The sequence below is a fragment of the Centruroides vittatus genome, unplaced genomic scaffold, assembly GCF_030686945.1.
Source record: "Centruroides vittatus isolate TY-2023 unplaced genomic scaffold, ASM3068694v2 scaffold_3192, whole genome shotgun sequence".
NCBI lineage: Eukaryota > Metazoa > Arthropoda > Arachnida > Scorpiones > Buthidae > Centruroides > Centruroides vittatus.
In genome coordinates, this window is record NW_027122700.1 from 98349 (window position 1) to 122088 (window position 23740).

The window sequence follows — 23740 nt, forward strand, 5'->3', positions numbered from 1 at the left end:
CAACTAAGTATGTAAATAAGAGGAGTAACCCAGCTCAAGTGTGACGTCACCTCACAGTATAAAACCCGTACGTTAACCGAAGAAGGAGAGGTGATTTCCAAATCGAGGCGACTGTGAGAGCGAGGTTAATTCGAAAGCGAAGTATTTTCTGATAGAAGTCCAGATTGATAATTGGACGATCCAAGGTGCTAAAGAGGAGTTCGAGATTGACGATATCGAAAGGATTGAGAAAATAGTTTCTTCGTATAGTGAGGTGACGGATAGACGTTTAATTAGTAAGAGATTTTGTTCATAGTTGCTAAGTATTTGATTTGTCGAATTTCAAAGGGGAATTACTATTAAGTTAAGCTAAGTTTATTGTCGGGTTGACTTGTTGATTTTCGTTAATAAATTTTGTTTGGAATTATTGATATTTGTACGTAGTACGTTCTAGTTGCTAATTAAATATATTTGAACTTTTGATTTGACTTGATATTTATCGTTGTTATTACTAATTTTTTGGTGCACGCTTAAAAGCCCAGGCCTGGCAAACTAATCTCGAATCCGCGTAAAGTACCCGTTAGGTTAACGGAAGTTTTACCGACCGTAATTATAGTCGGTTTCCTAAGATACTAAAAAAAAAAAATAGTACTTTACAATATGATATTTTGTTTGGCTTTAATATAACCTGTCATTAAATTTCTCTAAATATGTTATGTAAGAAGTTTTTTATAATAAACAGTTGACCATGCAAAATACAACAATATGAAAAAGGAAGCTTCCATTGTTTCAATAACAGATCAATATAAATATTATATATTATAATAATAATATAAATTATTATCATTTATATTATTATTTCAATATGTACAGTATATTGATCTATAGTTCATTATGGTGTTGCATTTTGCTTGGCCAGCAGTGTAAAAATTTTTATTTATTTAAATTTCTACTACTTATTAATCAATTTAATAAGCCATAAATTCAGCGATACAAAAATTCTTATTTAAATATGAAGTTACAATTGATACAAAATCCAAAATAATAAATATACTGGTCAAAACAATTAAGGAAGCAAACACCTAAATAGAGGCTAGTTTCCCACAGAAAATCTTCCAGATTTTGCTCACTAAATCACTTAGGATAAACCATTCTGAATGTCAGGTCTTAATGTTATATAAGGTGCAGTAAAATATACAGTAGTAAGTGAAAAAAACATGCATTTCAACTAAATGCTTATCATATTTTCATTTATTGCACTTGGTACAATACATTAACAATATACATGCATCTTTACAACCAAAATGAATTACTTATTAAACAGCCAAAACTACTGTACAGTACATTTGTGTGGTATGGAGTCAATGAGATTGTCAATGAAGTGTTGGGGAATTCTTTGTCACTACTCAATGAGTACAGTCACATGCTCCTTAATTGTTTTGGCCAATATCATTAAAATTCACAACTTTAGAAGAAGAAATGTTTATTTTGCATTTCATTATTTCTTCTAAATTTTAATAAGAACTTAAAATTTTAATTTTTATTACTTAAAAATAAATACAACAATTATTAAATTACTCATTAACATTCTAATTTGTAAAACTTAATAAATATATTTACCTCCAAATAAAATCCATTATGCTGCGATTCGTTCAATGTTTGTACTATTTCTCCTTCATAAGGTCCATAAACCACTCCTTTTGGAATATCTACATCCGACCAAACTCCGTAACCACTTTGAGAATATTTAATTGAAAGACCATAAGGTAAACTATCTATTGCTGTTTCCAGGAATGACAAATTTTCTTTTAGCTATTTAATATATAATAATTATTAAGAACATTGCCTTAAATGGATATTTAAATTCTTTATTTTTCATAATTTTAGACAATAAAAATATAAAATTAAAACTATTTAACTAACAAAAATTACTTAAAAACTCACGCTTCAATAAGTGTGTTAATTAATGTAAATATTTTAACCTTATTTTAGCAAGTCTACTAATCATTTATTTATCAACAAGAATTAATTATAAGTCAAAGTTCTTTTATTAATCTGATGATAAAATGTAAAAGACCTGTGCTTTAGTAATAAAAAAATAATAGGACCTCTAGGTCATTGTAGAGAGTAATATAATATAGTTATAAAAGAACTTGTAGCCCAGAAAGCATCTACTTTAATCTAAAAAGGGATATAACTGTCTGAAATGCATACTTAATAAATTAATAAATCAGCAAAAAAGTTCTCTTAGTGTCTAGATGAAAATGTTTCCCGAAAGGTGTGATAAGTCCTCAGATTAGAAGCCAATATACAAGCTTAATAACCATTAAAATTCAAAAGAACACAAAGCAAATTTTTTGTCATGATAAAATTTTATATAATTAACTATTTCAAATGATATATTTGAATCTAATGTATTCATTTTAAATTAACTAATACAGTAGAGCATCATTTATCCAAATCAATTGGGGACTGGGGTTGTTCAGATAACCGATTTTTCGCATAACCGATTATGTACAAAAAAATATTTTAACCTATCCGACGTTGAAATTCTTCTCCATTGCGTGTCGCTTCGTGTTGAATTTTCGTCGATTTTAAGCCTAACGAAAATTTTTATAATAATAATCGAGGCTATCGTATCGTTAAAAATTATTTCTTTATTTTGTACAAACAAAATAAATATATTGAAGAATATAAAAACAAAAAAAATTATACTTTAAAAGTTAATCTAGTATCAAAAACGTTCAATTCAGTACGACACAGTCCGACTGGAAAGCTTTCGGTTGACCGACTTTCGGAAAAACGATGCTCTACTGTAATTTAAAAAATTCTAATAAATTTTAAATTGTTGAAAATTCCTAAAATAAAACCTTTTTAATTAAAGATACCAATAGTAATTATCTCCAATATACATAATATATATATATATATTAACATGATTTTATGACTTCCTTCAATGTATTAAAAGTTTGATTAGGTGCACACTCAGTATTTCATCACCATCCTGAGAAGTATTCAATTATTTCAATAATAAAAATATTGATGTATTTCTTAGAAAAGATAAGCAATCAATATTTTAAAAAAAATTTATAAAATAAACCAGATATATAAATTTTTCGTATAATAAATGAACCTTTTTCTAAAATGACAGTATTTTTTTATCTAATATAGAAAATCAATGTGTGTTCCATTTTTACACATTGATTTTCTAGATTCAGACAGTTGTAAAATACAGCTGAAAATGTTGTTAACGCAATTTTTAGGGTCTTTTTAAGTGTTTTTTTAAATGGTTAACCTTTTCAGAATGTTCATTATAGTAATATATTCCCTCAGCACACCGGGTTGTTTAAAAAACAGTACTCACATCAAAACCAATAACCGGTGCGAAAACTTCCAAAAATTAAACGTTTTCGACTCCCCTTCTGGGATCTTCATCAGGCTTATTTATGTTTTCTGTTGGAATCCGGTTTCAACAGAAAACATAAATAAGCCTGACGAAGATCCCAGAAGGGAAGTCGAAAACGTTTAATTTTTCGAAGTTTTCGCACCGGTTATTGATTTTGATGTGAGTATTGTTCATTATAGTTTTGTCCAATCACATTCAGTGATCTAATTCCAATATTTTGTTATTCATGATGCTATCCACAGCTGTGTTAAATTTATAATATTCTTTATAAACACAAAATCAGTTGTGTGTATATATATATATATTAAATAATTGGTGGTAAGAGGAAAAAATACTATTATTTAAAATGATACAGAGCAAATTAATGTAAATCTTAAAAATAGGCAGATGGCATGTAAACTAATCACTCAGATGAAATATTAAAGTTTAATATGACCTCTCCTAGTCCATCATCTTACAGAACCCTAAAAATATCTGCTTTTTTTTTAATTTTTCTGATAACATACTTGATATCTCGTTTTGAATATACCATTTTGTCTTTCTTTAGGAACTACGCGTCTACTCAAACATTTTGTATCAGTGAAGACAACATAGCTTTGTTTTACTTTACAATACTAACATCTATAGATGTAAATAATTTCAGAATTTCCTTTTCCAACTCAAAATGAAGTGGTATTTTAAGATAGCAGATTGTCATTACTCCACTTAATACTGTATCTTTTTACATTCATGTAAAAAGATAGTTTCATTTAGAATTTATTTTATTCAAATATGAGACGTGCTTGTAAATTTGCAAAAATCATTAATTATTCATAATTTGATGAACAGAGATATAATTTAAGAGTAAAGTAGCATGTATACAACATCAGTAAAAAACAGTCCAACCGGACATTTGAAGCATATTCTTTGGACAGTGATGTGCGTGTTCATTTTGATTAAATTCCTTTATTACATAAGGTGACCAACCATCCTCCTTTAGGGAGGACAGTCCTTCTTTTGTAAGGTCTGTCCTCCCTCGAAAAGTGTCCTCCTACATGTCCTCCTTTTCGATATTTGAAAACTAATCTGTAAATCTCCATATTCGATCGATGCTGAGCTGATCTGCGTGCATGATGTGTTTGTATTTGACAGGACGATTCATCAAGGCTCGGTACAGTGTGACGAGATGCAATTATAAGACCAATGCGCTCGCACGAAAGACCTCAAGAGAGTGTGCTGCATGCAAGTGACTTCATTTACTCCTTACAGAAACACAACACGGTACATACACATGCAGTAGAGACTATTATAGTGTATTATCGTTGCAATGAATAAAATGTTTCTTTTATTTATAATATTTTTTCCTTCAATTTATTTGTGTCCCCCTTTTCATTGTAAAAAAGTTGGTCACCTTATTATTACATTGATGTCAGATCCTGCACATTTGTTATATTTAGAAGCTCTTGCGATTTACAAGGCTGTTAAAACCAAAAGGTGGTCAACTTTAGAGAGATAGATACATTCTCTACAGCATGGTGGGCATGTTTCAAACTCCTCTAGAACTTCCATTTTGTGTTTTTAATATTGGTTTTTATTACAATTCAATCTTAAATTTACAGGTTTTAATTTACCTTTGTAACATTATACCATTTGTGCATGAACACTTCAAACTACTTCTTTGTATTTAAATATATTTGACAGCTTGTTCTGTTTTCATTACCAAATACTTGATGATATTCATTAGAAGCAGATGAAAACATTTGTACAAGTAAATAATTTGTATTTCTTTTACTAGTTTTTGTGGTATTTTGTGTGTAGTTTTATTTTGATCTAATGTACAGAGTGTCTAGAATTTAGTGACCAAATTAACATATTTAATAAATTGTAATCTTGAAACCGTGTTGGTAATTGTTTTCGTTACTTGGACAATGTGGAGGAGGGGGAAGATCCTCCCACTCCTCCACAATTTATGACTGTGTTGAACTTTAAGTCTCTATACCCCTCACTGGAGCTCGCCCCAGCTTTATGCACCCTCAGCGACCTTCTCTTTGGAGTTGTTGGGGATCACATCTTGCACCAACAGGTTCTAGAGATGGCCCACCTGTTATGTTACAACTCGTTTTTTATGTTCAATGAAACTGTTTACATGCAAAAAAGAGGGATCTCTATGGGGAATCCAGAAGCTGGGGACTTATGCGAGATGGTCATCAGGAAGTTGGAGCACAAGGTCCTCCCGCAGTATCTTCCTAACATCATTTTATATAAAAGATACATAGACAATATCATCATCCTACGGAAAAATTTACCGGATGTGACAGCATTTATGGAATCGGTTAATGACAACCCCCTATGGCTTAACTAGAAATCGAACAGGCTAACAATACTGAAGTCCACTTCTTGGATCTAAACATCAAAATCAAAGGGTCGACTGTCCATATCTCAGTCTATCGTAAATCAGGTGCTCCCTCCCTTTACATCCCGGTTGGCTCATGCGACCCATTCCAGTACAAGACTGCCGCATTCAACACGTTAATCAGGACGGCGTTTTCTCATTCGGGTGTCCACGCCAGGAGCTCTAACCACCAAATTAGCACACATTAAACACCTAGCATCCATCCATGGGTACCATAAGCTAATCGACAGATTAATTAAGCGTTACCACTGCTCTGTACACAGGTCTGCCTTCCACTCCAGTGATGACAACCCTCTGGAAGATGAAACATGGATCCCCATCGCGTATAATCCGTACATTGCATCATTATATGAGGAGAATGCCAACAAATGCCGCATACAAAGGATGTTTTCCCATCTTGGACATACTCCACAATGGGAAGGATTTCCCCGATCCCAACAGACTCCTGGGCATTTACTTGATACCTCTTAAGGACTACAGGTGTGACAGGAACCTTATTTACATCAGTTCAACCAAATGTTCCTTGGCAATCAGAATATGTGAGCACAGTGCTGACATTCTACATGGGAGGAGCTCTACTGCTCTTGCGGTTTCTGTGGCCGATCCCAACATCAAGCCGGCCTTCAACCAAGCGAGGCTCATCATCACCTTGCCTCACCCCAAGCACCTGAAGTGGTTGGAGGCTACCTCCATTTATAAATCTAGCTGCACCACCACATGCACAAATTATAAATAAGAACTCAATTTGTCTGTTGCATGGCAGGCCCTCATTGACACGGATCTTCAATTGCAGTCTACCCACATCGATTGCGCATGTCCGATCCAACGATTTTACACGAGACGTGGGTTCAATTCTATTTAAATATCCTTGTTCTATTTTCTGCATTCCGTTGCTTATTTTTTTTCATATCGTCCAAAGAAAACCTATTAAGGTTCGAAAACGTTTACAATATTATCCGTCGTTTCACCAACACTGGTAACAGGTTCAGGTATGTGTTGGGTATACATTCATCAGGTTTTGTTTGAACTAGAGACCTGAAGTCTGATCCTCTCCATGTTAGTAAAAAGTAAAGTATTTTTAATTAATATTATATACTAGTGTGTCATATTTATTTGTGTTATATTTAAAATTTAAGTAGATTTATATTACCTGAAAATTTTTATGTTTTGACTGTTCTTCTTCTGATACTTCAGAATTATCTTCCTGAGTTTCTTTCTTTGTAGATTTGTCTAAATATTTAATACAAAAATATTATGGAAATTATTCTTTATAATTCATTCAATGTTACCATATTGATAAAATTATAAAAATATATTTTTCAGCATTTTCTCCAAGATAATATTTTATATAGTTCATCTGCAATGTTAGCTGACTGTTACCACAAACTTCTGTTAATTAATGAAAATAAAACAACACTCATACTATAACACTCGACAGGATATTAATTTGTAGTCTGGTTGTCTTTAAAAAAATTATTTTTATTATTAAAATTAGAGATGGTTGAATATCACTTTTCTTGAATTCAAATATTAACCAGATATTAAATATTTGAATATTTCAAGATCACACATCTTATGCAGAAAAACCATTTATGTAGGAACTTCTTAAACAATTTCTACTGTATTTATCATCATTGTAATATGCACATAAAATGAAAGAAAAGTGTGTGACCATCCTATTAAGATTTTAAAATTAAATAACATAAACTGAAAAACAGTTCTATGTAGGCCTATGTTTTCCTTTCTACTAGTTTAAAACATATTAAATATCTTACATATTTTTAAATTATGAAATAGAAGAGATCATTATGAGAAAATTTAATCAATAACTCTTTGATAAAACATTGCAGTAAAAAGTTGTGAGTGTTAAAGTTGTGTCTGTAATATTGATATTATTATGATGAATTTTTCAATAAAACTCTGTAATTTGAAGAAATTTTGCACATAGTTTGAGAATAATTGAATTTATCTAGCAACCTTTTCTAAAGAAACGCTGCGTGAACATAGAGCATGACATTAGAAGTATTCATAGTATTGAAATTTTTTTTAATCAATGAATATGAAAGTATCAGGATCTTGATATTTGGAGTTTCATCAGTAATTAAAATATTTTTAAGTGGTCAGTGAAAATATTTAACTGGTTGATCAACCGACTAAAATCAACTTATGGAAAATACCAACAATACCTGGCGAGAGATTAAATGTATTTACTATCTCCAAACATGTAAGTTCCAGTGGCATGCAGTGACATTTGATGATAGGGAAGCTGTGCCAGCCCTGGGTAGAATCATTAGCAGCGTTATACAACATTTTGGTGTGTAGCATCCACGCGAGGTTGGTGCTCTGTAAAGTGCATGCGTGAATGCATATAATCTGGCTGCTTTATACAATTCAAACATTTTCGTCATGAAAGCTATCCCATATTCAACAATACACTGCTTCTATTGGGAGTATGCAGATATGAATTTATATTTAAATATACAATAGCAATCTTATCATTTTTTTCACATGTATAGTCATTTGTAATAAGATACATAATGCGGTTATAATAAATTATTAATTTTAATTAATTTATAGTACATTAAAATATGAAAATAATCACACATTATGTATTTATATTTTAGAAAATACAATGGAAGCGATGCTTCCACAGCTTCCATGGACGGCGTGCCACTGGTAAGTTCGACATTTGTTAAAATATCATTTCAAAATTATTCTAAAGTGATTAAAAGATAAATTATTGCATAATTTGAACTATGTGTTTATTGCAAAGCTTGTCAGCTGATACTACACTGAAGTCAAAGGCTCTTTCAATTAATATAAAACTGTTGAAAGTAACTAAAGTCCTATAAACATTTTCTTTTCATTTCACAAGTTTCCTGAAAGCAATATGCACTCTGTAATGCAAGGGAAAACTTTTTCTTAAATATTTTCTGAAATATAATAATTATTATTTTAAAATTCTAATTATACTTTTAAAAGTTATAATTATATTCAAATTTTCAGTTTTCAAACATCAGAATTAGACACCATTTTTTTATGAAATAATAATTAATTTTCTTATTAGAACATTTTAAAATGTATTGCTATTTTAAAAAGCTAATAGGTTATTTTTGAAAAATTTACACACAAAAAATAAATATTGGTTTATTTCAAGTAAAATTTAAATAATATTTATATACGGGTACACCTCACTTTACGACCTACCTGCTTAACGACCACTCGCACTTACGACCAATCGAGTTTCGACCTGCAAATCGGGGAATCCCCTTTCTCAGCTTGAGTGTCAATCGGTGGCGAATGGTGACATGCACACTAAGCGTACTATAATAGTCTTTTTATGAATAAATTTGAAGTTTCTTGCATAGTTTGTATAATTTTACAACGATCCTATATTCCCGGCACAAGCTCCTCTCTTATCGACCAATTCGCTTAATGACATAGTCGTCGGAACGGAACTCAGTTGTAAAGTGAGGAGTACCTGTATTATTAATTTCTATTCCCTGTTCAATGAAATATGCATAGAAGACAATTAACATTTATGTGCATTTCTAACAATTTTTTTCAACTTGCTTTCATATATATTTGCAGATGATAATTTTACTTTATTGACATTTAAACTTAGTGTAACACTTGTAAATATTTTTAGTAATTGTAAACCAATGTGTACATATAAAAACTGAATAGAAAGAATAGAATACAATTTTAATGTTAATAATTTAATAATTTTATATTGTTTAATTTAGTGATTTTGATAACAATATGAACATCTCACCTGAAGTATTTTTCGATTTTACTTCTGTAGTGTACTTCACATATATTTTTTCCAGTAACAGTTTGCAATATTTGGTAATTTTATTTAACTCTTCCATATCATTACAGTTATTTTCTAAATTATTTTCATTCATCTCTATATTAAAACAAAAAAATTGTTTAACATGACTAATATAATTTCATTTCAAAAATTGGTTAATGTTACCCTAGGTATACAAAATGGTGGCTCGTCTCCGATTCCAGCAATCAGAAGACAGGGAACAGTGGGGCCGCACGTTCTAACCTAACATAACCTATTCTAATAAATCATCATAATTATTAGCAACCAAATTATTAGAATAGGTCAGGTTAGATTAGAACAGTGTTACTCAACCTTTTTTTTTTCTCGGGCCACATACACATGATAGCTATTACACGCAGGCCACAACATAACAATTATAATAAAAAAACTTATATAATTTCTCACTCACCCTAGAAATTTAGTGTGCTGTTGATATTGCAAATATTTTTTCACAATTTCATTTAAATTAGGCTTGTAACTGCTGCATGCTCCTCGTAAAATGGCATCCAGGTATGAATCAGTAAGCCGATTTCTATATATCTGTTCTTTGCATATTTCTTTTTTGAGTATGACGTTTCACACAGATACGTTGATGCGAACAACGTAAAATTTGAGCACATTTTTTTACAGAAAGGATAAAAGGAACTTAGCAGTGTGGGCGAAGTGACCGAATCTATTTTTTGCCGCAAAAATTTCAAAATTTATATTTTGACTGCATTATTTACGGGTCACGTCCGGGCCACTCACAGAAGCTCAGTGGGCCACAGGTTGAGTATCGTGGGGTTAGAACATGCACCTCCACTGTTCCCTGTCTTCTGATTGCTGGAATCAAAGACGAGCCACTGTTTTGTATACCTTGGGTAACATTAACCCAAAAATTTATAGAAAATCTAATGTCTTAAAATATTTATATTAACAGAACTTCTAGTAGTATTTTTTATAATAAAATAATAAAAATGAAGTACAGTAATGATAATTACAAGAATTAAATATATGAATAATTGGAACTTCCATTGAATTTCATCTATATAAAACTGTTGAATAATACAATACACAAAAAGTAAATCAGGAGTTCAGTTTGTCTTTGAAAAACTAAATATAAATTAAATTTTATATTTGAGGAGATTCTTTAATAGATTTTTATATTGAAATAAATAACAACTATTGTATCAATTTTTCTTAGTGTGTAAAAAATAATACTGAGCAGTTAATTGCTTTAATGAAGGCAGTACAAGAAATATTGACTAACAACAACATAGGTAAAAATAATAATAATAATTATTGGAGAATGTGGAAGACAAAGACAAAGAAAAATGATTCAGCATTAATTTATAACCTTACATAAAACCTCAGTTGAGTTTTTAACATTTAAAATGTTTAGTGATATCACGTTACAATACAGAAATAATGAGAATTTAAGAAAAACAAATGTCTTTCTGATATTCAAAACACGAAGTATCAAAAATATGAAAATATTTTCAAATAAGAATCGAAATAAATCGAAAAAAATAAAAATCTTGAACAAAATAAAGTATGATTACTTTTATTTGTTGTAAATGACATTAGTAAACCTAAATGAATTAAATATTTCTTTGTTTTTATATTTTAATGTACAAGTCTAAGAAAGGTGATTTAGCAAATACAATATCTCTTATCCTTTCCCACTTTAACATGTTTCTATTTTAATATTAATAAATACATGTCTATATGTTCCCTTGTGAAATAACCCCTTGTTTCTTTGAAAAAGTTTAAATAACCACGAAAATACCTTTATATTTAATATACACGCAAAAATGACTATCTATCTAAGTCCATGACAATTAATTTAACATAGCTTTTGTTTCTTTTTTGTCTAAGCAAAGAACTAATAAGAGTTCTTCGCTTAGGCACCATTTTATTAAAAAAAAATGGCATCAGTCCTCCTGACCAAAATTTAACATACAATAATCTTTCCATTACCAACGAAATTAAACAATAATTGAAAATCAATGAACATCAAAAAATAATGAATAAAAGAATGCCAACTTGAAAAGCTATTCTTTAGAAGCATTTTTTATACTGGATAAGATAAATTTAATAGCCAAAAGGCAGGGAGGAATACCACTATGGCAAGAGTGAATTCAGGTACATTTTCATTTCTAATTACTTTAAATGAAACAGTAAAATTAATGTAATAGGGCTTATCTATATTAAATAAGCTTTTAAACAATGTACAAAATGTAAATGGAATTCATACACTAGTAACTTAATGAAATGAAAATAAACTTTGCATTAGCTACTATGTAAGTTACCGTAAAAGTCTAAGGTCCGATAAATTTTAGAAATTACCAGTACATATCCAGATTTACCGGTACTGACTGGTAAAAGTCCAAAATTACCAATCTGCTTGGGTGAGATAAGTATTGTATTCATATATATGTATTATTTTATAATACACTTAAAAAATATAAATTAAAAAAAACAAAAGTATTATTGTAATAATTGGGCAGTAATTTGAAAAAATTGCAGTCCTAACAATTCCACTGTTGTCCATCTATCTGTCCACATGTCCTTCCTTAATCACAAGAATGGTTTTAGACAGGTATAAGTCAAGACCAGATATGGAAAACATAGGGACAGGTGGCCCCAATTAACTGTACACAAATTTCCTGACTAGACTGGAAGTCACATGATTTCAATTTAAAAGTTTCCCTGAACATAGATGACCAGCACATCTCTGTTGTTATCAGGAAAAGAATGACGTACAGGAACAAAACACTACTAATTTGAGATCAAGAATATATATTTTGAATTAAATAAATTAAGAATATGATTAAAAACTGCAGCTTGGCATTGTGACAATGTCACAGTAAACTTTGTTTTTATTTGATTTCTTAAGATAAATTTGGCATAAAATTTATGTATAAATAAGCAATGTAGACAAATAAGTTGTTCATTATATGATTTTCTGTGTTTACATAAGTCTTGCTTTTAACGCAACAGAATAAGTGACATAATACATAGCAGATTTTACTAACTTTTAACTGAATTAGTGAATAAGAAAACAACAATTCTTACTTAACTAATGTACAATATAACACTGTGTTAAGTAAAGTGAAAGATGCTAAAAATGTGGCCAGTAAAAAATCTATTCACTATAGATGTTTGAACAGGTATGATGTTCTAAATACAGGTATACCTCGAGTTATGTCGTTCTCAATTATACATCGTCTGTCAAAAAAGTATATGGAAAAATAAAAATCAAGTTTGTCATTTTATTCGACTTTACATCCATCCGCCACAAATACTGAAGTCGTAATATCACTAGAAAAGCATTAAAAGCACATAAAATCATATTAAAATATGTACATTTACATTAAATGTTAATATAATCATCATAAATCGTAGAGAACAATACATGAAAACATCTGTGTTTCTGCGTTGTCGTCTTATTTAGCGGTCTTTAAGTGCTCATTATTGGCGTTTTCCACCGTAGTTTTGACTTACGTCATAATTACACAAGTAAATTCGACTTACGTCGCCTCTCCTGGAACCAATTACCAATGTAAGGCAAGGTATCGGAAATGAAAAAAAAACTAACAGCACCAGTATCAGCCAGAAAAGAATAAATTCTTTACTACGTTTGTTTTGATAAACTATTTAACCTGACACATGAAGCCCACTTTACTATTGGCCATCATGTAAGAATTCTGATGACTATGGAACTGAATAAGACAAGTATAAGAATGTTACTATTGAATTTATTGTTACTTATTTAAGATTATGTGACCGCCATCAAAAGAAACAAAACACATTGAAAAAAGATGCTGTAGTAAAACACATCCTACACAACGAAATAAATTCACGTTGCCAGATTGAGTTAATTCATATGCAAGCCAATCGAGACATGTATCGAAGTTCATATTGGTATACCAGGATCATTTGACAAAATTTGTTATTCTCAGAGCATTAAAATTGAAAAGGACTGAGGAAGTTACATATCATCTTTTGGATATTTTCACAACTTTTCTCACACCTAATATCCTTTATTATAATAATGGCAGAGAGTTTTGTAATTAAGTTATACAATGTTTATATGGCATGTGGGCTGATATAAAGATAGTTCAAGAAAACCAATGCACAACCAGTTTCAGGGATCAGTCAAATGTTCTAACCAGGACATTGAAAATACTTCAAAATGGTCTGAAGACTTGAAGTTTGTGCAAGCAATAAAGAATACAGTTTATTATGGATCAAATGTACTGTATACCATATAAAACTATGTTTGATGTTCCAATGAAAATGGGTATTGCCAACTCAGTTGTTCCACAGTTGATTTAGTAAACAACATAGACATTGAAGATGATTTTGAAAAAATGTTAAAGACTGGAAATAGAGTACAAGTTAGAAAGTACAATTGGAGTAGAGAACAAAGTTTCAGGAAGTCAGCAAAAAAATATAGTTAGAGCAGACAAAGCAGCAGGAATGCATCATTTCGCATTATTTAAAACTCAGACAGCAGATTCATTGTTATCTGTTGAGAGTGGTGATGTGACTCCGACAACTAATATCAGGGCCAAAAAAGGTCTTAAAATGCAAACGCAAGAGAAAAAATGAAGACAGCCTCTTGTAACAAAATTCCAAAACCTGTAGTTGGACAGAATAAAAGAATCAAAGTACTGAATGTAGACAGAGCATAGATCAATCCAAAATCAATAATAGCTGTGGTCATACATATTGAGGATGATGAATTTTATCAACTTGGCATCAAGGTCAGAAAACTGAAGTCATTGGGCTGCAATTTGAAAAATTGTAGATCTAAAAATTCCCACTGTTATCCGTCAGTCTGTCCTTCCTTAATTTCGAGATTGGTGTTAGATAGATGAAAGCCAAGACTAGATATGTCAAGATTAAGGGCAGGATGCCTGGATTAACTGTATGCGAACTTCTGATGCAAACCGAAGTCATGTTATTTCAATTGAAAAATTTCTCCTGAAAGGAGTTAGAAAGATGACTGGCATGACTTGATTGCTAAAGGGAAAGTATGATGTACAGGGACAAGACACTACTTATTTGAAGATGGAGAGCATATACTTTAAATTAAATAAATTAAAATATATGATTAAAAATTGTAGCCCAGCATTATGAAGATGTCACAATAAAATAATTGCTTGTTATACACTAGGAACCAATTTACATTATGCAATGAAAATTTTATCAGCATTGAAGAAGTACGAAAAGAAGTTAGCGTATGGGAAATGGTTATAAAATTATCTTTTGTTTGGGACCAAGGGTTCAAAAAGTGCAATTGTTTAAAAATGTGTTTAAAAAAAATGTTTGTGCAAGTCATCATCTTTGTTGTTCAATTCTAAATGCCATAATAGTCAACCTTGTTGCAACAAGTAAATTTTTCTCTATCATTACAAGAATTATCATTTATATAAATTTGTTTAAAATTATAAAAATTTTTCTATTTTATTATAATCTAGTATTTATTAGATCATAATAAAATACACACAACTGGAGCTCAACACACAAGAGTATTTGTGTCAAGTTAGTACAGCTGTATGTTAACTCACACACTAAAAACTACAGTCGTACAAGTAATAAAAATATATATTATAATATATAAAATAATATAATATATTAAAACATATGTAATAAACAAATAAAAATTTTTTTACATGTTCTTTTTTTAGGTTTAAACATTTTTTAAAACATCATAGGCTAGATGTCGTAAAAAGTATTTACGTCATTATTAAAAATTATATCTTTTTGAAGCTGGATACTTTCATTTTCTTAACCACTCAGCAGTGAGGGACGTATATATACGTCGAGGGCGATCGTGTGGCAGTGGTGAGGGACGTATATATACGTTAAATTCTTTTGGGGGTATCACCAGAATCTAGCCAAAAACTACCGCAAAAAAAAATTCACATAAAAAATGAATTATGTAACAATAAAAAAAGACTTTTCTTTACTAGACATAACTGTTTACAAATACTTTTTCTAAAACGGAAATGAGAAAAATTGCGTAAAAAAATACTTTAAAAATTTTTCGGGTATATTCTCCACTACTAAGGGGTAGAACCATACCTGACTCTCCCACTGCTGAAAGGTTAATTTATATTTTAAGTATATTACAAAACAACAGATACATATGAATACTATTTTCAGCCGAGTCAATCAGTAAATCCAGACATTTACCAGTATCGCTTGGTAAAAGCCAAAAATGTAGACATTTTATCAGGGATTTTGGACTTTACTAGTCAATACCGGTAAATGTCTGGATTTACTGGACTTCAAACTTTTACTGTAACATATACAAATACAGTGGGTGATTGGTTAATGAACAAATTGGATAAACACTTTTGCAAAAGATTTTTATATTCAGACTACAAACACATCACAGAACAAACACAAGAAGTGATGTAAAATAATGAATATTGATTCATCTTCCCTTGTCTTCGAGCAACAATTTGAAACTTTTCAAAGCATGGAAGACGTCATCGACGCTCAACCCGGTATGTACTGATCGGATAGTATTCCTCCCAACTTTGAAACTCTCCATTGTAATTCCAGCTTTATATTTTTCTGACAGAAACAATTTTTTTATAGTATTCGCAAGACTTCGGGCAGGCACTTGTTAAGTTTTGTGTCGGTTTTTATTTTTGAAAGGTGAGAGTATAATAGCAAAGATAGAGAGTGGGCAAAGTGAGTGTATAATAGCAAAGGTAGAGAGAGAGTGGGCAGATGTCTAATGCTGCTGGGCAGTATGGCTTGATCAGGTCTACAGTAGGCCACAGTTCAATCTTATCTAAGAAAGATACAGTATAATCAAGAAGACTAAAGCAGCTTAAGGAGTAACAAAAATCATAAAGAACATTAAACAGCTCATAATGGAACCTGAAACTGATCTGATGACAGAAGAGTGCCAAGAACTCTTGAATGAAGAACACCAAGAAACTCAGCGAGATATGTTTTCTTCTGAAAAGAGGATTAATGCCGATATCTGCTATTAAACATCTTTTGAAGAAGTGGGAGGATGTCAGAACAACGGTCTCAGAATGGCATCCAAACCAGGTTGAGGTTGATAGACTTGGAGATCTCTACAATTACAATGCTATTAATTACTTCTGAAAAATCCTGAAGAGAGAAAAGCAATCGACAGTAGACATATTCTTTAACCCCCACAAACGAAAAAAACATGACTAATAAAAATGAAAGACTGTGTATATGTGTATTTTTATTATTACATATAAATAAACGTAGCAAGAAAAAATATATATTTTTTATTTTTTGGTCTCCAGAACGAATTAGTCAAATTCCCATAAAAACCTATGGTAAATTGATAATCGGTTAACAAACAATTCAGGAGGGGAAATGTCTTCCGGGAGGTCTTGTAAGGGAAACTGGCCCCTATTCAGGTGTTACAAATGTGAAGAAAACCCAGAAAACTCCATGTTGCCATCCCATCCAAGTGAGGCGCAAACCTGCAACCGAACTCCCAGTGTTCAGCGACAGAACCGCTCGGCGACTGGTGGGCAAGCATATATAAATTACAATAAATCAAAAACAAAACACACTATTATGAGTTTGCCTTAAATAAACAATAACCTTACACACATTACTATAGAAACTTTTTCACTTATATGCCAATGATATTTTCAAATACGATTACAAATAAATTGTAAATAATGAGTTACTTTAAAAATGTTAAATATTTTATTCTATAATTAAAATAATTTAATTATATACCCCAATCTTTCCAACTAATGAGCAATAGTCTTTAGTAATTTATCTTAAGAACCATTTCAATTTAATAAACATATCATTTGTATATACCATATTGTTCAAGTCTTTACCAACACCAGAAGTATATTACACTTACAATCAAAAATCAAACCTGTTACTGGCATTTATCTGATAGAAAATCGTCCCACAAACATTTTCGAACTTTTCAAAGTTCTTCTTCAGGTGGAAATGGAATACTTCAGAAAAAACAGAACAAATTTCAAATCGAAAAATTTGCCAATTTCCACTCCGATGGACATGCATCATTGTGCGCCGATGTCAAATTATTACTGATATTTGTCAAGGAGGAGTTGCAGGCTGGTGATAGGTTGAGCTCCTCTTTTTGGTTAATGCATTTATTAGTGTGGCTCATTTTATAAATAGCCATATTGTGGGACGATTTTCTATAGGATAAATGCCAGTAACAGGTTCGATTTTTGATTGTAAGTGTATATACCATGTTCATGACTTACAACTTATTAAGTTATTATTATCGAAATGAAATGAAATTTCAATAATACAAATTAATTTTTATTTTAGATTTTCCATTTTCTAATTTTTACACTTTTTAGAGTCACACATTTGTCTCAACAGACTGCCGACACACTTTGGGAAATGGTGATACAGACAATACATTTCAGTTAAACGATAAAATTACTTATGTTTTAGATGAAAAAAAAACCATAATTTCTTTAATTTCTTTTAAAACACAGATGAAAAGGAACAGAAATTATAGTATGAAAATTGTAATATGTGAGAATACTCAATCAATAATTATATACTATTTTCAATAATAAGAACAGCACATTATTATTATAACACTCAAAATTATTAAATTTACTAGATACGTTTTCTTCATGAAGCAGAGAAAAAGAAAATATGAACTACAGCAAGATTTTAAAAAAACATCGAAAAATTTGTCAAGATTTTATTATTACATTCTTAAAAACTGTATCTATAATCAATTTTTAAAAACTTCAATTATATAAGATCCTGAATTGTAAAATTTTAAACATATTTTACTACTTACTCAATATACGCAACTAGAAAGATGAAATATTCAAACTAAATCAATATAATGTAGATGCGTTGATCAATAATAATATATTTTGTTAATTCTGAATCAACAAAATGTTAACTTTTTTCTTGTCAAAATACTTTCTTACTCATCTATTTATTTTTTTACCTTTATCTCAAATCTAATTAATCAATTATTAATCTGTTAGCTCGACCATACTAAATAATCCTTTTTAAAATTTAAAAACACTTCAACAGATATTTTATATCTGATAAATATAATAAATCAGATGTTTTAAACTACTTCAATTTTTTCTCTCTAAGCATACATTATGAAATAAAAGTATTTGAAAAAAATTCAACATTTGAATCAGTCTTTTAAATTTTATATAGAGCTATATTTAAAGTCAAAATATGTATGTTAAGTAAAGGCTTCTACACCATTGAACATATCTGCATCATCTTTGACATGAACATCTAAATACTTATGTATGCACCCTACACAAAATAAGGCAGGATCCCTACCCCCAACTACTCCTAAAACCCACTCCCTCTTTCTTAACTTAGGCCAAGTAATTTTTTATTTTTTTTTTCTTTTCAGTTTCATTACTGCAGTTGTAAATACTCAGATCAATAACTGTTTATTTTAGTTACTAAGAGGATTGTTTTTATTATCCTCTCCTAACCCAAGGGTCGGAAAGTGCGGCTCGTGAGCCGCATGCAGCTCTTTGCATAGACGTTTACAGCTCTTCAGACATAAACTCCAATTTCACCTCATCTCAAGCAGCCTTATAACCCCAGTTTATAGATTTAGTTTAGAGATAGAGCCGCCGAACAAACTTCGACTCGTACGACATACTTTCTAGCACTCTTTAGCCCGTCCGCACATGACGACACTCATGTTGATCAACATGAATCACATGCGAGTGGTAGCATTTGAAGCATATCTATGTATATAACCCATTGAACGTGCATCCGTCCGTCCAACATCTGTCCATGTAACATTAAGCCACTAGAGGCGCCCCTGTTGTGTGTCGTATTTCGCACATTTAAATTAACAATATAAATTATTATTATTCATTTGGTCAATAGCCAATAACAATATAAATAATTCAGTATATTTGTAATAGGAATTTATTATTGTCACGGAATGTCTGTAACACTCACTAGGGGGCGTCTTTCAACACAGTTGGTCAGTGATCGGTCAAGCATTTAAGCCTCAATGCGGCTCTCTGGTACTTTTGTTATCCCGTTTCCATGCCAATTTGGGTCTTCTCACTTGACAAACTGCCGACTCTTGTCCTAACCCAACCCATCCCTTATCCCTTAAAAACCAGAGCAATACTGGAAACACACTACTAGTATGGCTATAAAAATCAATTTTTTTATAATTCTTTTTGGAAGCTAGAGACAAAGTTTTGGCACATTTGGCATTTGAAATTAATTATTGAAAGTAGCATTTTAATGGCTAAATATATATTGTAGTTTGTCAGTTTAGATCCCACCTATGACAAATGTTTATGATTGTCAGATTTTAATGAGAATTGTTGTTTCGGATACTGAAAAGTCACTAGAGTAGGGTATTAAACATTATTTATTTATTTATTACACATACAAAAAAAAATCTCACAAGACAATTGATATCCTTCCACAATAAATAACACAAATAACAATGAAATTAATAAAGTCGATAAATACTGTATATATATTTAAATATAACTAACAGATACAATATAAATTACAAATTATAATTTAATCATGTTGAAATGTGTTTAGAATGTAAAAAATCTTCATATAAAGATTGTTCCACTAAGCCCATATTCTGAAGAAATGCAAAAAGGATCTGAAAGAAATAGTCAGTCTAAAGGATGAATTTGACTATAAATAAGGTATATTAGAACTTTTAAGGTACAGCCAATAAAAACAAATAAAACTATGAACATTTTTATATAAAAGTAAACAACCAAACTTCAAAAAAAAAAAACAAAGAATTTCCAATCTGGACCTAACTACATTAGCATTAGGGGTAAAAAGAAGGTTAGTGAGTTTATTTAAAATAAGAAATACTTTATGTATTTCTTTTAACATTTTTTCTAAATAGGAAGAGGCCATAGCTCATATTGGCAGACAATAATCGAGTAACAACTGAATGTTAACAAAATAAGTGAATAGTAATACTGTTTTAGAAGAAAATTCCACAATGAATAGCTAGAAATTTAATTATTTTATCAACATGTCCTTTGAATGCAAGTTTATTTATTTATTTATTATGTAAAGAAAAGAGACTGGCTGTCTGAGAGGACTTAGCCTAGAAAGTAGGTGAGGGTAAGGTAAGATATGGGAAGTGTGGAAAAGGGAGTGGAAGAAAGTGAAGATTAAAATGAGTAATATTAGGAGGAGAAAAGGTGTAGAAAATAGGTGAATAGACAGTCCTTACATGCAGTGCAGAATTTAAAGTAAGACAATATACAATGTTATATACAACAAGAAATGCCATTCTAGCCAGCTTACATTCTTTATATATATATATATAAAGAATGTAAGCTTAGTATTAAGAATGACCGAGGTCATTAAAAGAATTAACTTATTTTACAGGTGATTTTTGTGAAACCGTGTTGTATTATTCTTAGAAGTCTCGAACACAAATTCGTGTTAATAACAACCACATGGCTTTATTCCACCTTTATTTAGTCAACTAAATAAAGGTGGAATAAAGCCATGTGGTTGTTATTAACACGAATTTGTGTTCGAGACTTCTTATTTTACAGGTTTATTATCTATATAGAAAATGGGAAACTGAGTATTGCAAATTAGTGAAAAACACATCATTACAATTTTTATGGACATTAATTTTAAGATTAGCATAATGGTTTAGATCAATCTGAAAGGCATGAATAGTGGTTGATTAATTTAAAATATCATCAGCATAAGATATTAAGATTAAGTAATTTGACCCAAGTATATTGTTCACCAAGCTAATAAAAAAAAAAAAAATTTGCTTAAAGTTGGTCCTTGCGGAATGCTGCACAAGGTAGAAAAATCCAAAAATTCAAAACCAATGCATTAATTTTACACGTATGTAGGAGACAGTAATTATTAAGCCAGGAGTGACAATTGATAATTGAGCCTAAATTATTAAATAATTTAAATGAACTTTTAATTAAGAATTTAAAACAGAATATTCTGCATAAAGTCAATATTAACAGAATTACTGTATAATAAACTAATACAAAAAAAAGTACAAACTTATTACACTACCATGAAATTCTCCTGAAATTTTTAATTAATTATGCAAACAACAGAGAAGGGATAAACTATCTCAACGCCATTATATATAATTACATTATTACAAATGAAGACAAAGACAAATAATTATCATCTTACATATTCTTAACAACAGTAGGACCACCAGAAATGTAAAGATTGCTTTCAGTCCCACCAGAGTCAGTCTTGACAACTTTCAAAAAAAGTTGTCAAGACTGACTCTGGTGGCAACTTTTGACTCTGACTCCGAAATAAAAAATTTGGCAACTTTTTGTAGCTTTAGATATCAGAGCACTTTTTGCGTAAATACCGTATCTGCAATGAAGTTTCTAAAAAAAGCGATTACAAGCTTATTGCATCACTCATGTTTGTGTATTGTTAAATAAATATATTGGTTGTCTACTTTGTGTATTCGGTATACTGTATTGAACAAAATGGTTATATAGCCCGTGCTCGTCGTTCTCTGTTATCTGACCCTCTGTGAAAAGAGTTTGGTGACCCCCAAACTAACCCATTAAACAAGTGATTTTATTTTTATTGTACAGCACATAAATACATAATGCAGTAATCTGACACCAGTCAGTCCCATGTATGTCAGTTTACAGAGGCTCTACTGTATTTGAAAAAAAATTTTAAAAATAGGTGCTATGGGTCTGTGAAGGGGGATACTATAGATTACTATCTATGGAATTTCGGGACTTTGAGTATGTATCTGAACTGAGGGGACCGAGACGAGTTCAACGATACCCTACTTTTGAACTGGAGATGAAAAATAAAAAAGTTATCATACTTTTTTCGGCGATCGCGCGATGATAGGGAGTCGCGTCGCTTGCTGTTAAAATTGCCTTTAGTAGACGTTTCTCCCCTTTTTTTACTTTGTTCAAGAACTACCATGAATCGATCACTAGTTTAGCACATGGCGGCGTGTGGTGGCGCCCATACGAGAGGTCAGTCGGGCCGCCATGTTTGCTGCCATAAGTAACATTAACCGAAATACGATGATCGGAAGTCGCGTCGCTCTCTCTGCTCTCGTATCGCATGTTTAACCCTACTGGAGATGACTGTAGTCCGACGTCATGGTTTGCAGACTTTACCACAAGATGGCAGTACTAGCAACTATGGTGCCGTCTTCATGAGAGAATTAAAAAAGTATGGTAAGTGAAAAAGTATGATAACTTTTTTATTTTTCGTCTCCGGTCCAAAAGTAGGGTATCGTTGAACTCGTCTCGGTCCTGTCAGTTCAGATATATACTCAAAGTCCCGAAATTCCATAGATAGTAATCTATAGTACACCCCTGTGAAGTACTGTATATGTCACTCGCAGAGGGTTTTTAATATTTTTTTAATTATTTGAAATTTAATCTTTTTATTTTAAGGTAAATATAACATGACATTTAATGTAAATGGATTTGAGACTCAAAGCCAATATATATATATATCCTTTATATATCCAAAATGAGTGTTTAACATTAATAATAATATAAAACCAACACACCTTAATACTGAGAAACTTCAATTTAATCAAAAAAACAAACGTTTTCAACCCATTCTATGGGCCATCATCAGGTTAATGATGTTCGAAATGCTATTCAAACATCGTTAAGCCGCTCCGCGACGAAAACAAGCTTAAGCAATGGCGTACATACTCAGTAAGTAATCTTACAATTTTTTGTTTATAGCATAGTTTACATGGATTATTCCCAACAAATTACATGTGATTTGGAAATGTTGAGTCAAATTAGTCTAGAATCGATTAATTTTATGGAAGAAAACCTTTCAAACAGCCGTAGCCCCTAAACTGCACACATGCCGGGCTGTGATTGGCTCATGTATTTAAGTGACTCGTACAACACAGAATTCATATAACACGAAACATATCTACCGTGTTATAGGGGAGTCTACTGTCATTTCAAAATCATCTGGAAGAAAACCTAAGTTAAGAGATAGCACCTAACATCTACCTCTAGTAGCGAATTACTTATAAAAGTTAATTAATGAGGCTAATTTTAGAATCTTTTGTAATTAAACTTTAATGGGATAAATTAGTTTTAAATTAATAGAGAAGTATGAATTC

At 30.9% G+C, this 23740-nt stretch overlaps 1 protein-coding gene across 1 annotated transcript in view; it reads right to left on the bottom strand.

The window, feature by feature from the left end:
* Positions 1 to 23740, bottom strand: part of LOC136988137 (zinc finger protein OZF-like) — a 39575-nt gene that overhangs the window by 7658 nt on the left and 8177 nt on the right. Inside the window, exons 2-4 of the mRNA XM_067285965.1 lie at positions 9553 to 9687; positions 6928 to 7007; positions 1600 to 1791 (exon numbers count right to left, since the gene is read on the bottom strand). Coding sequence (XP_067142066.1) covers positions 1600 to 1791; positions 6928 to 7007; positions 9553 to 9685 — 405 coding nt within the window. The 5' untranslated portion in view covers positions 9686 to 9687. The remainder of the gene's footprint in view (positions 1 to 1599; positions 1792 to 6927; positions 7008 to 9552; positions 9688 to 23740) is intronic.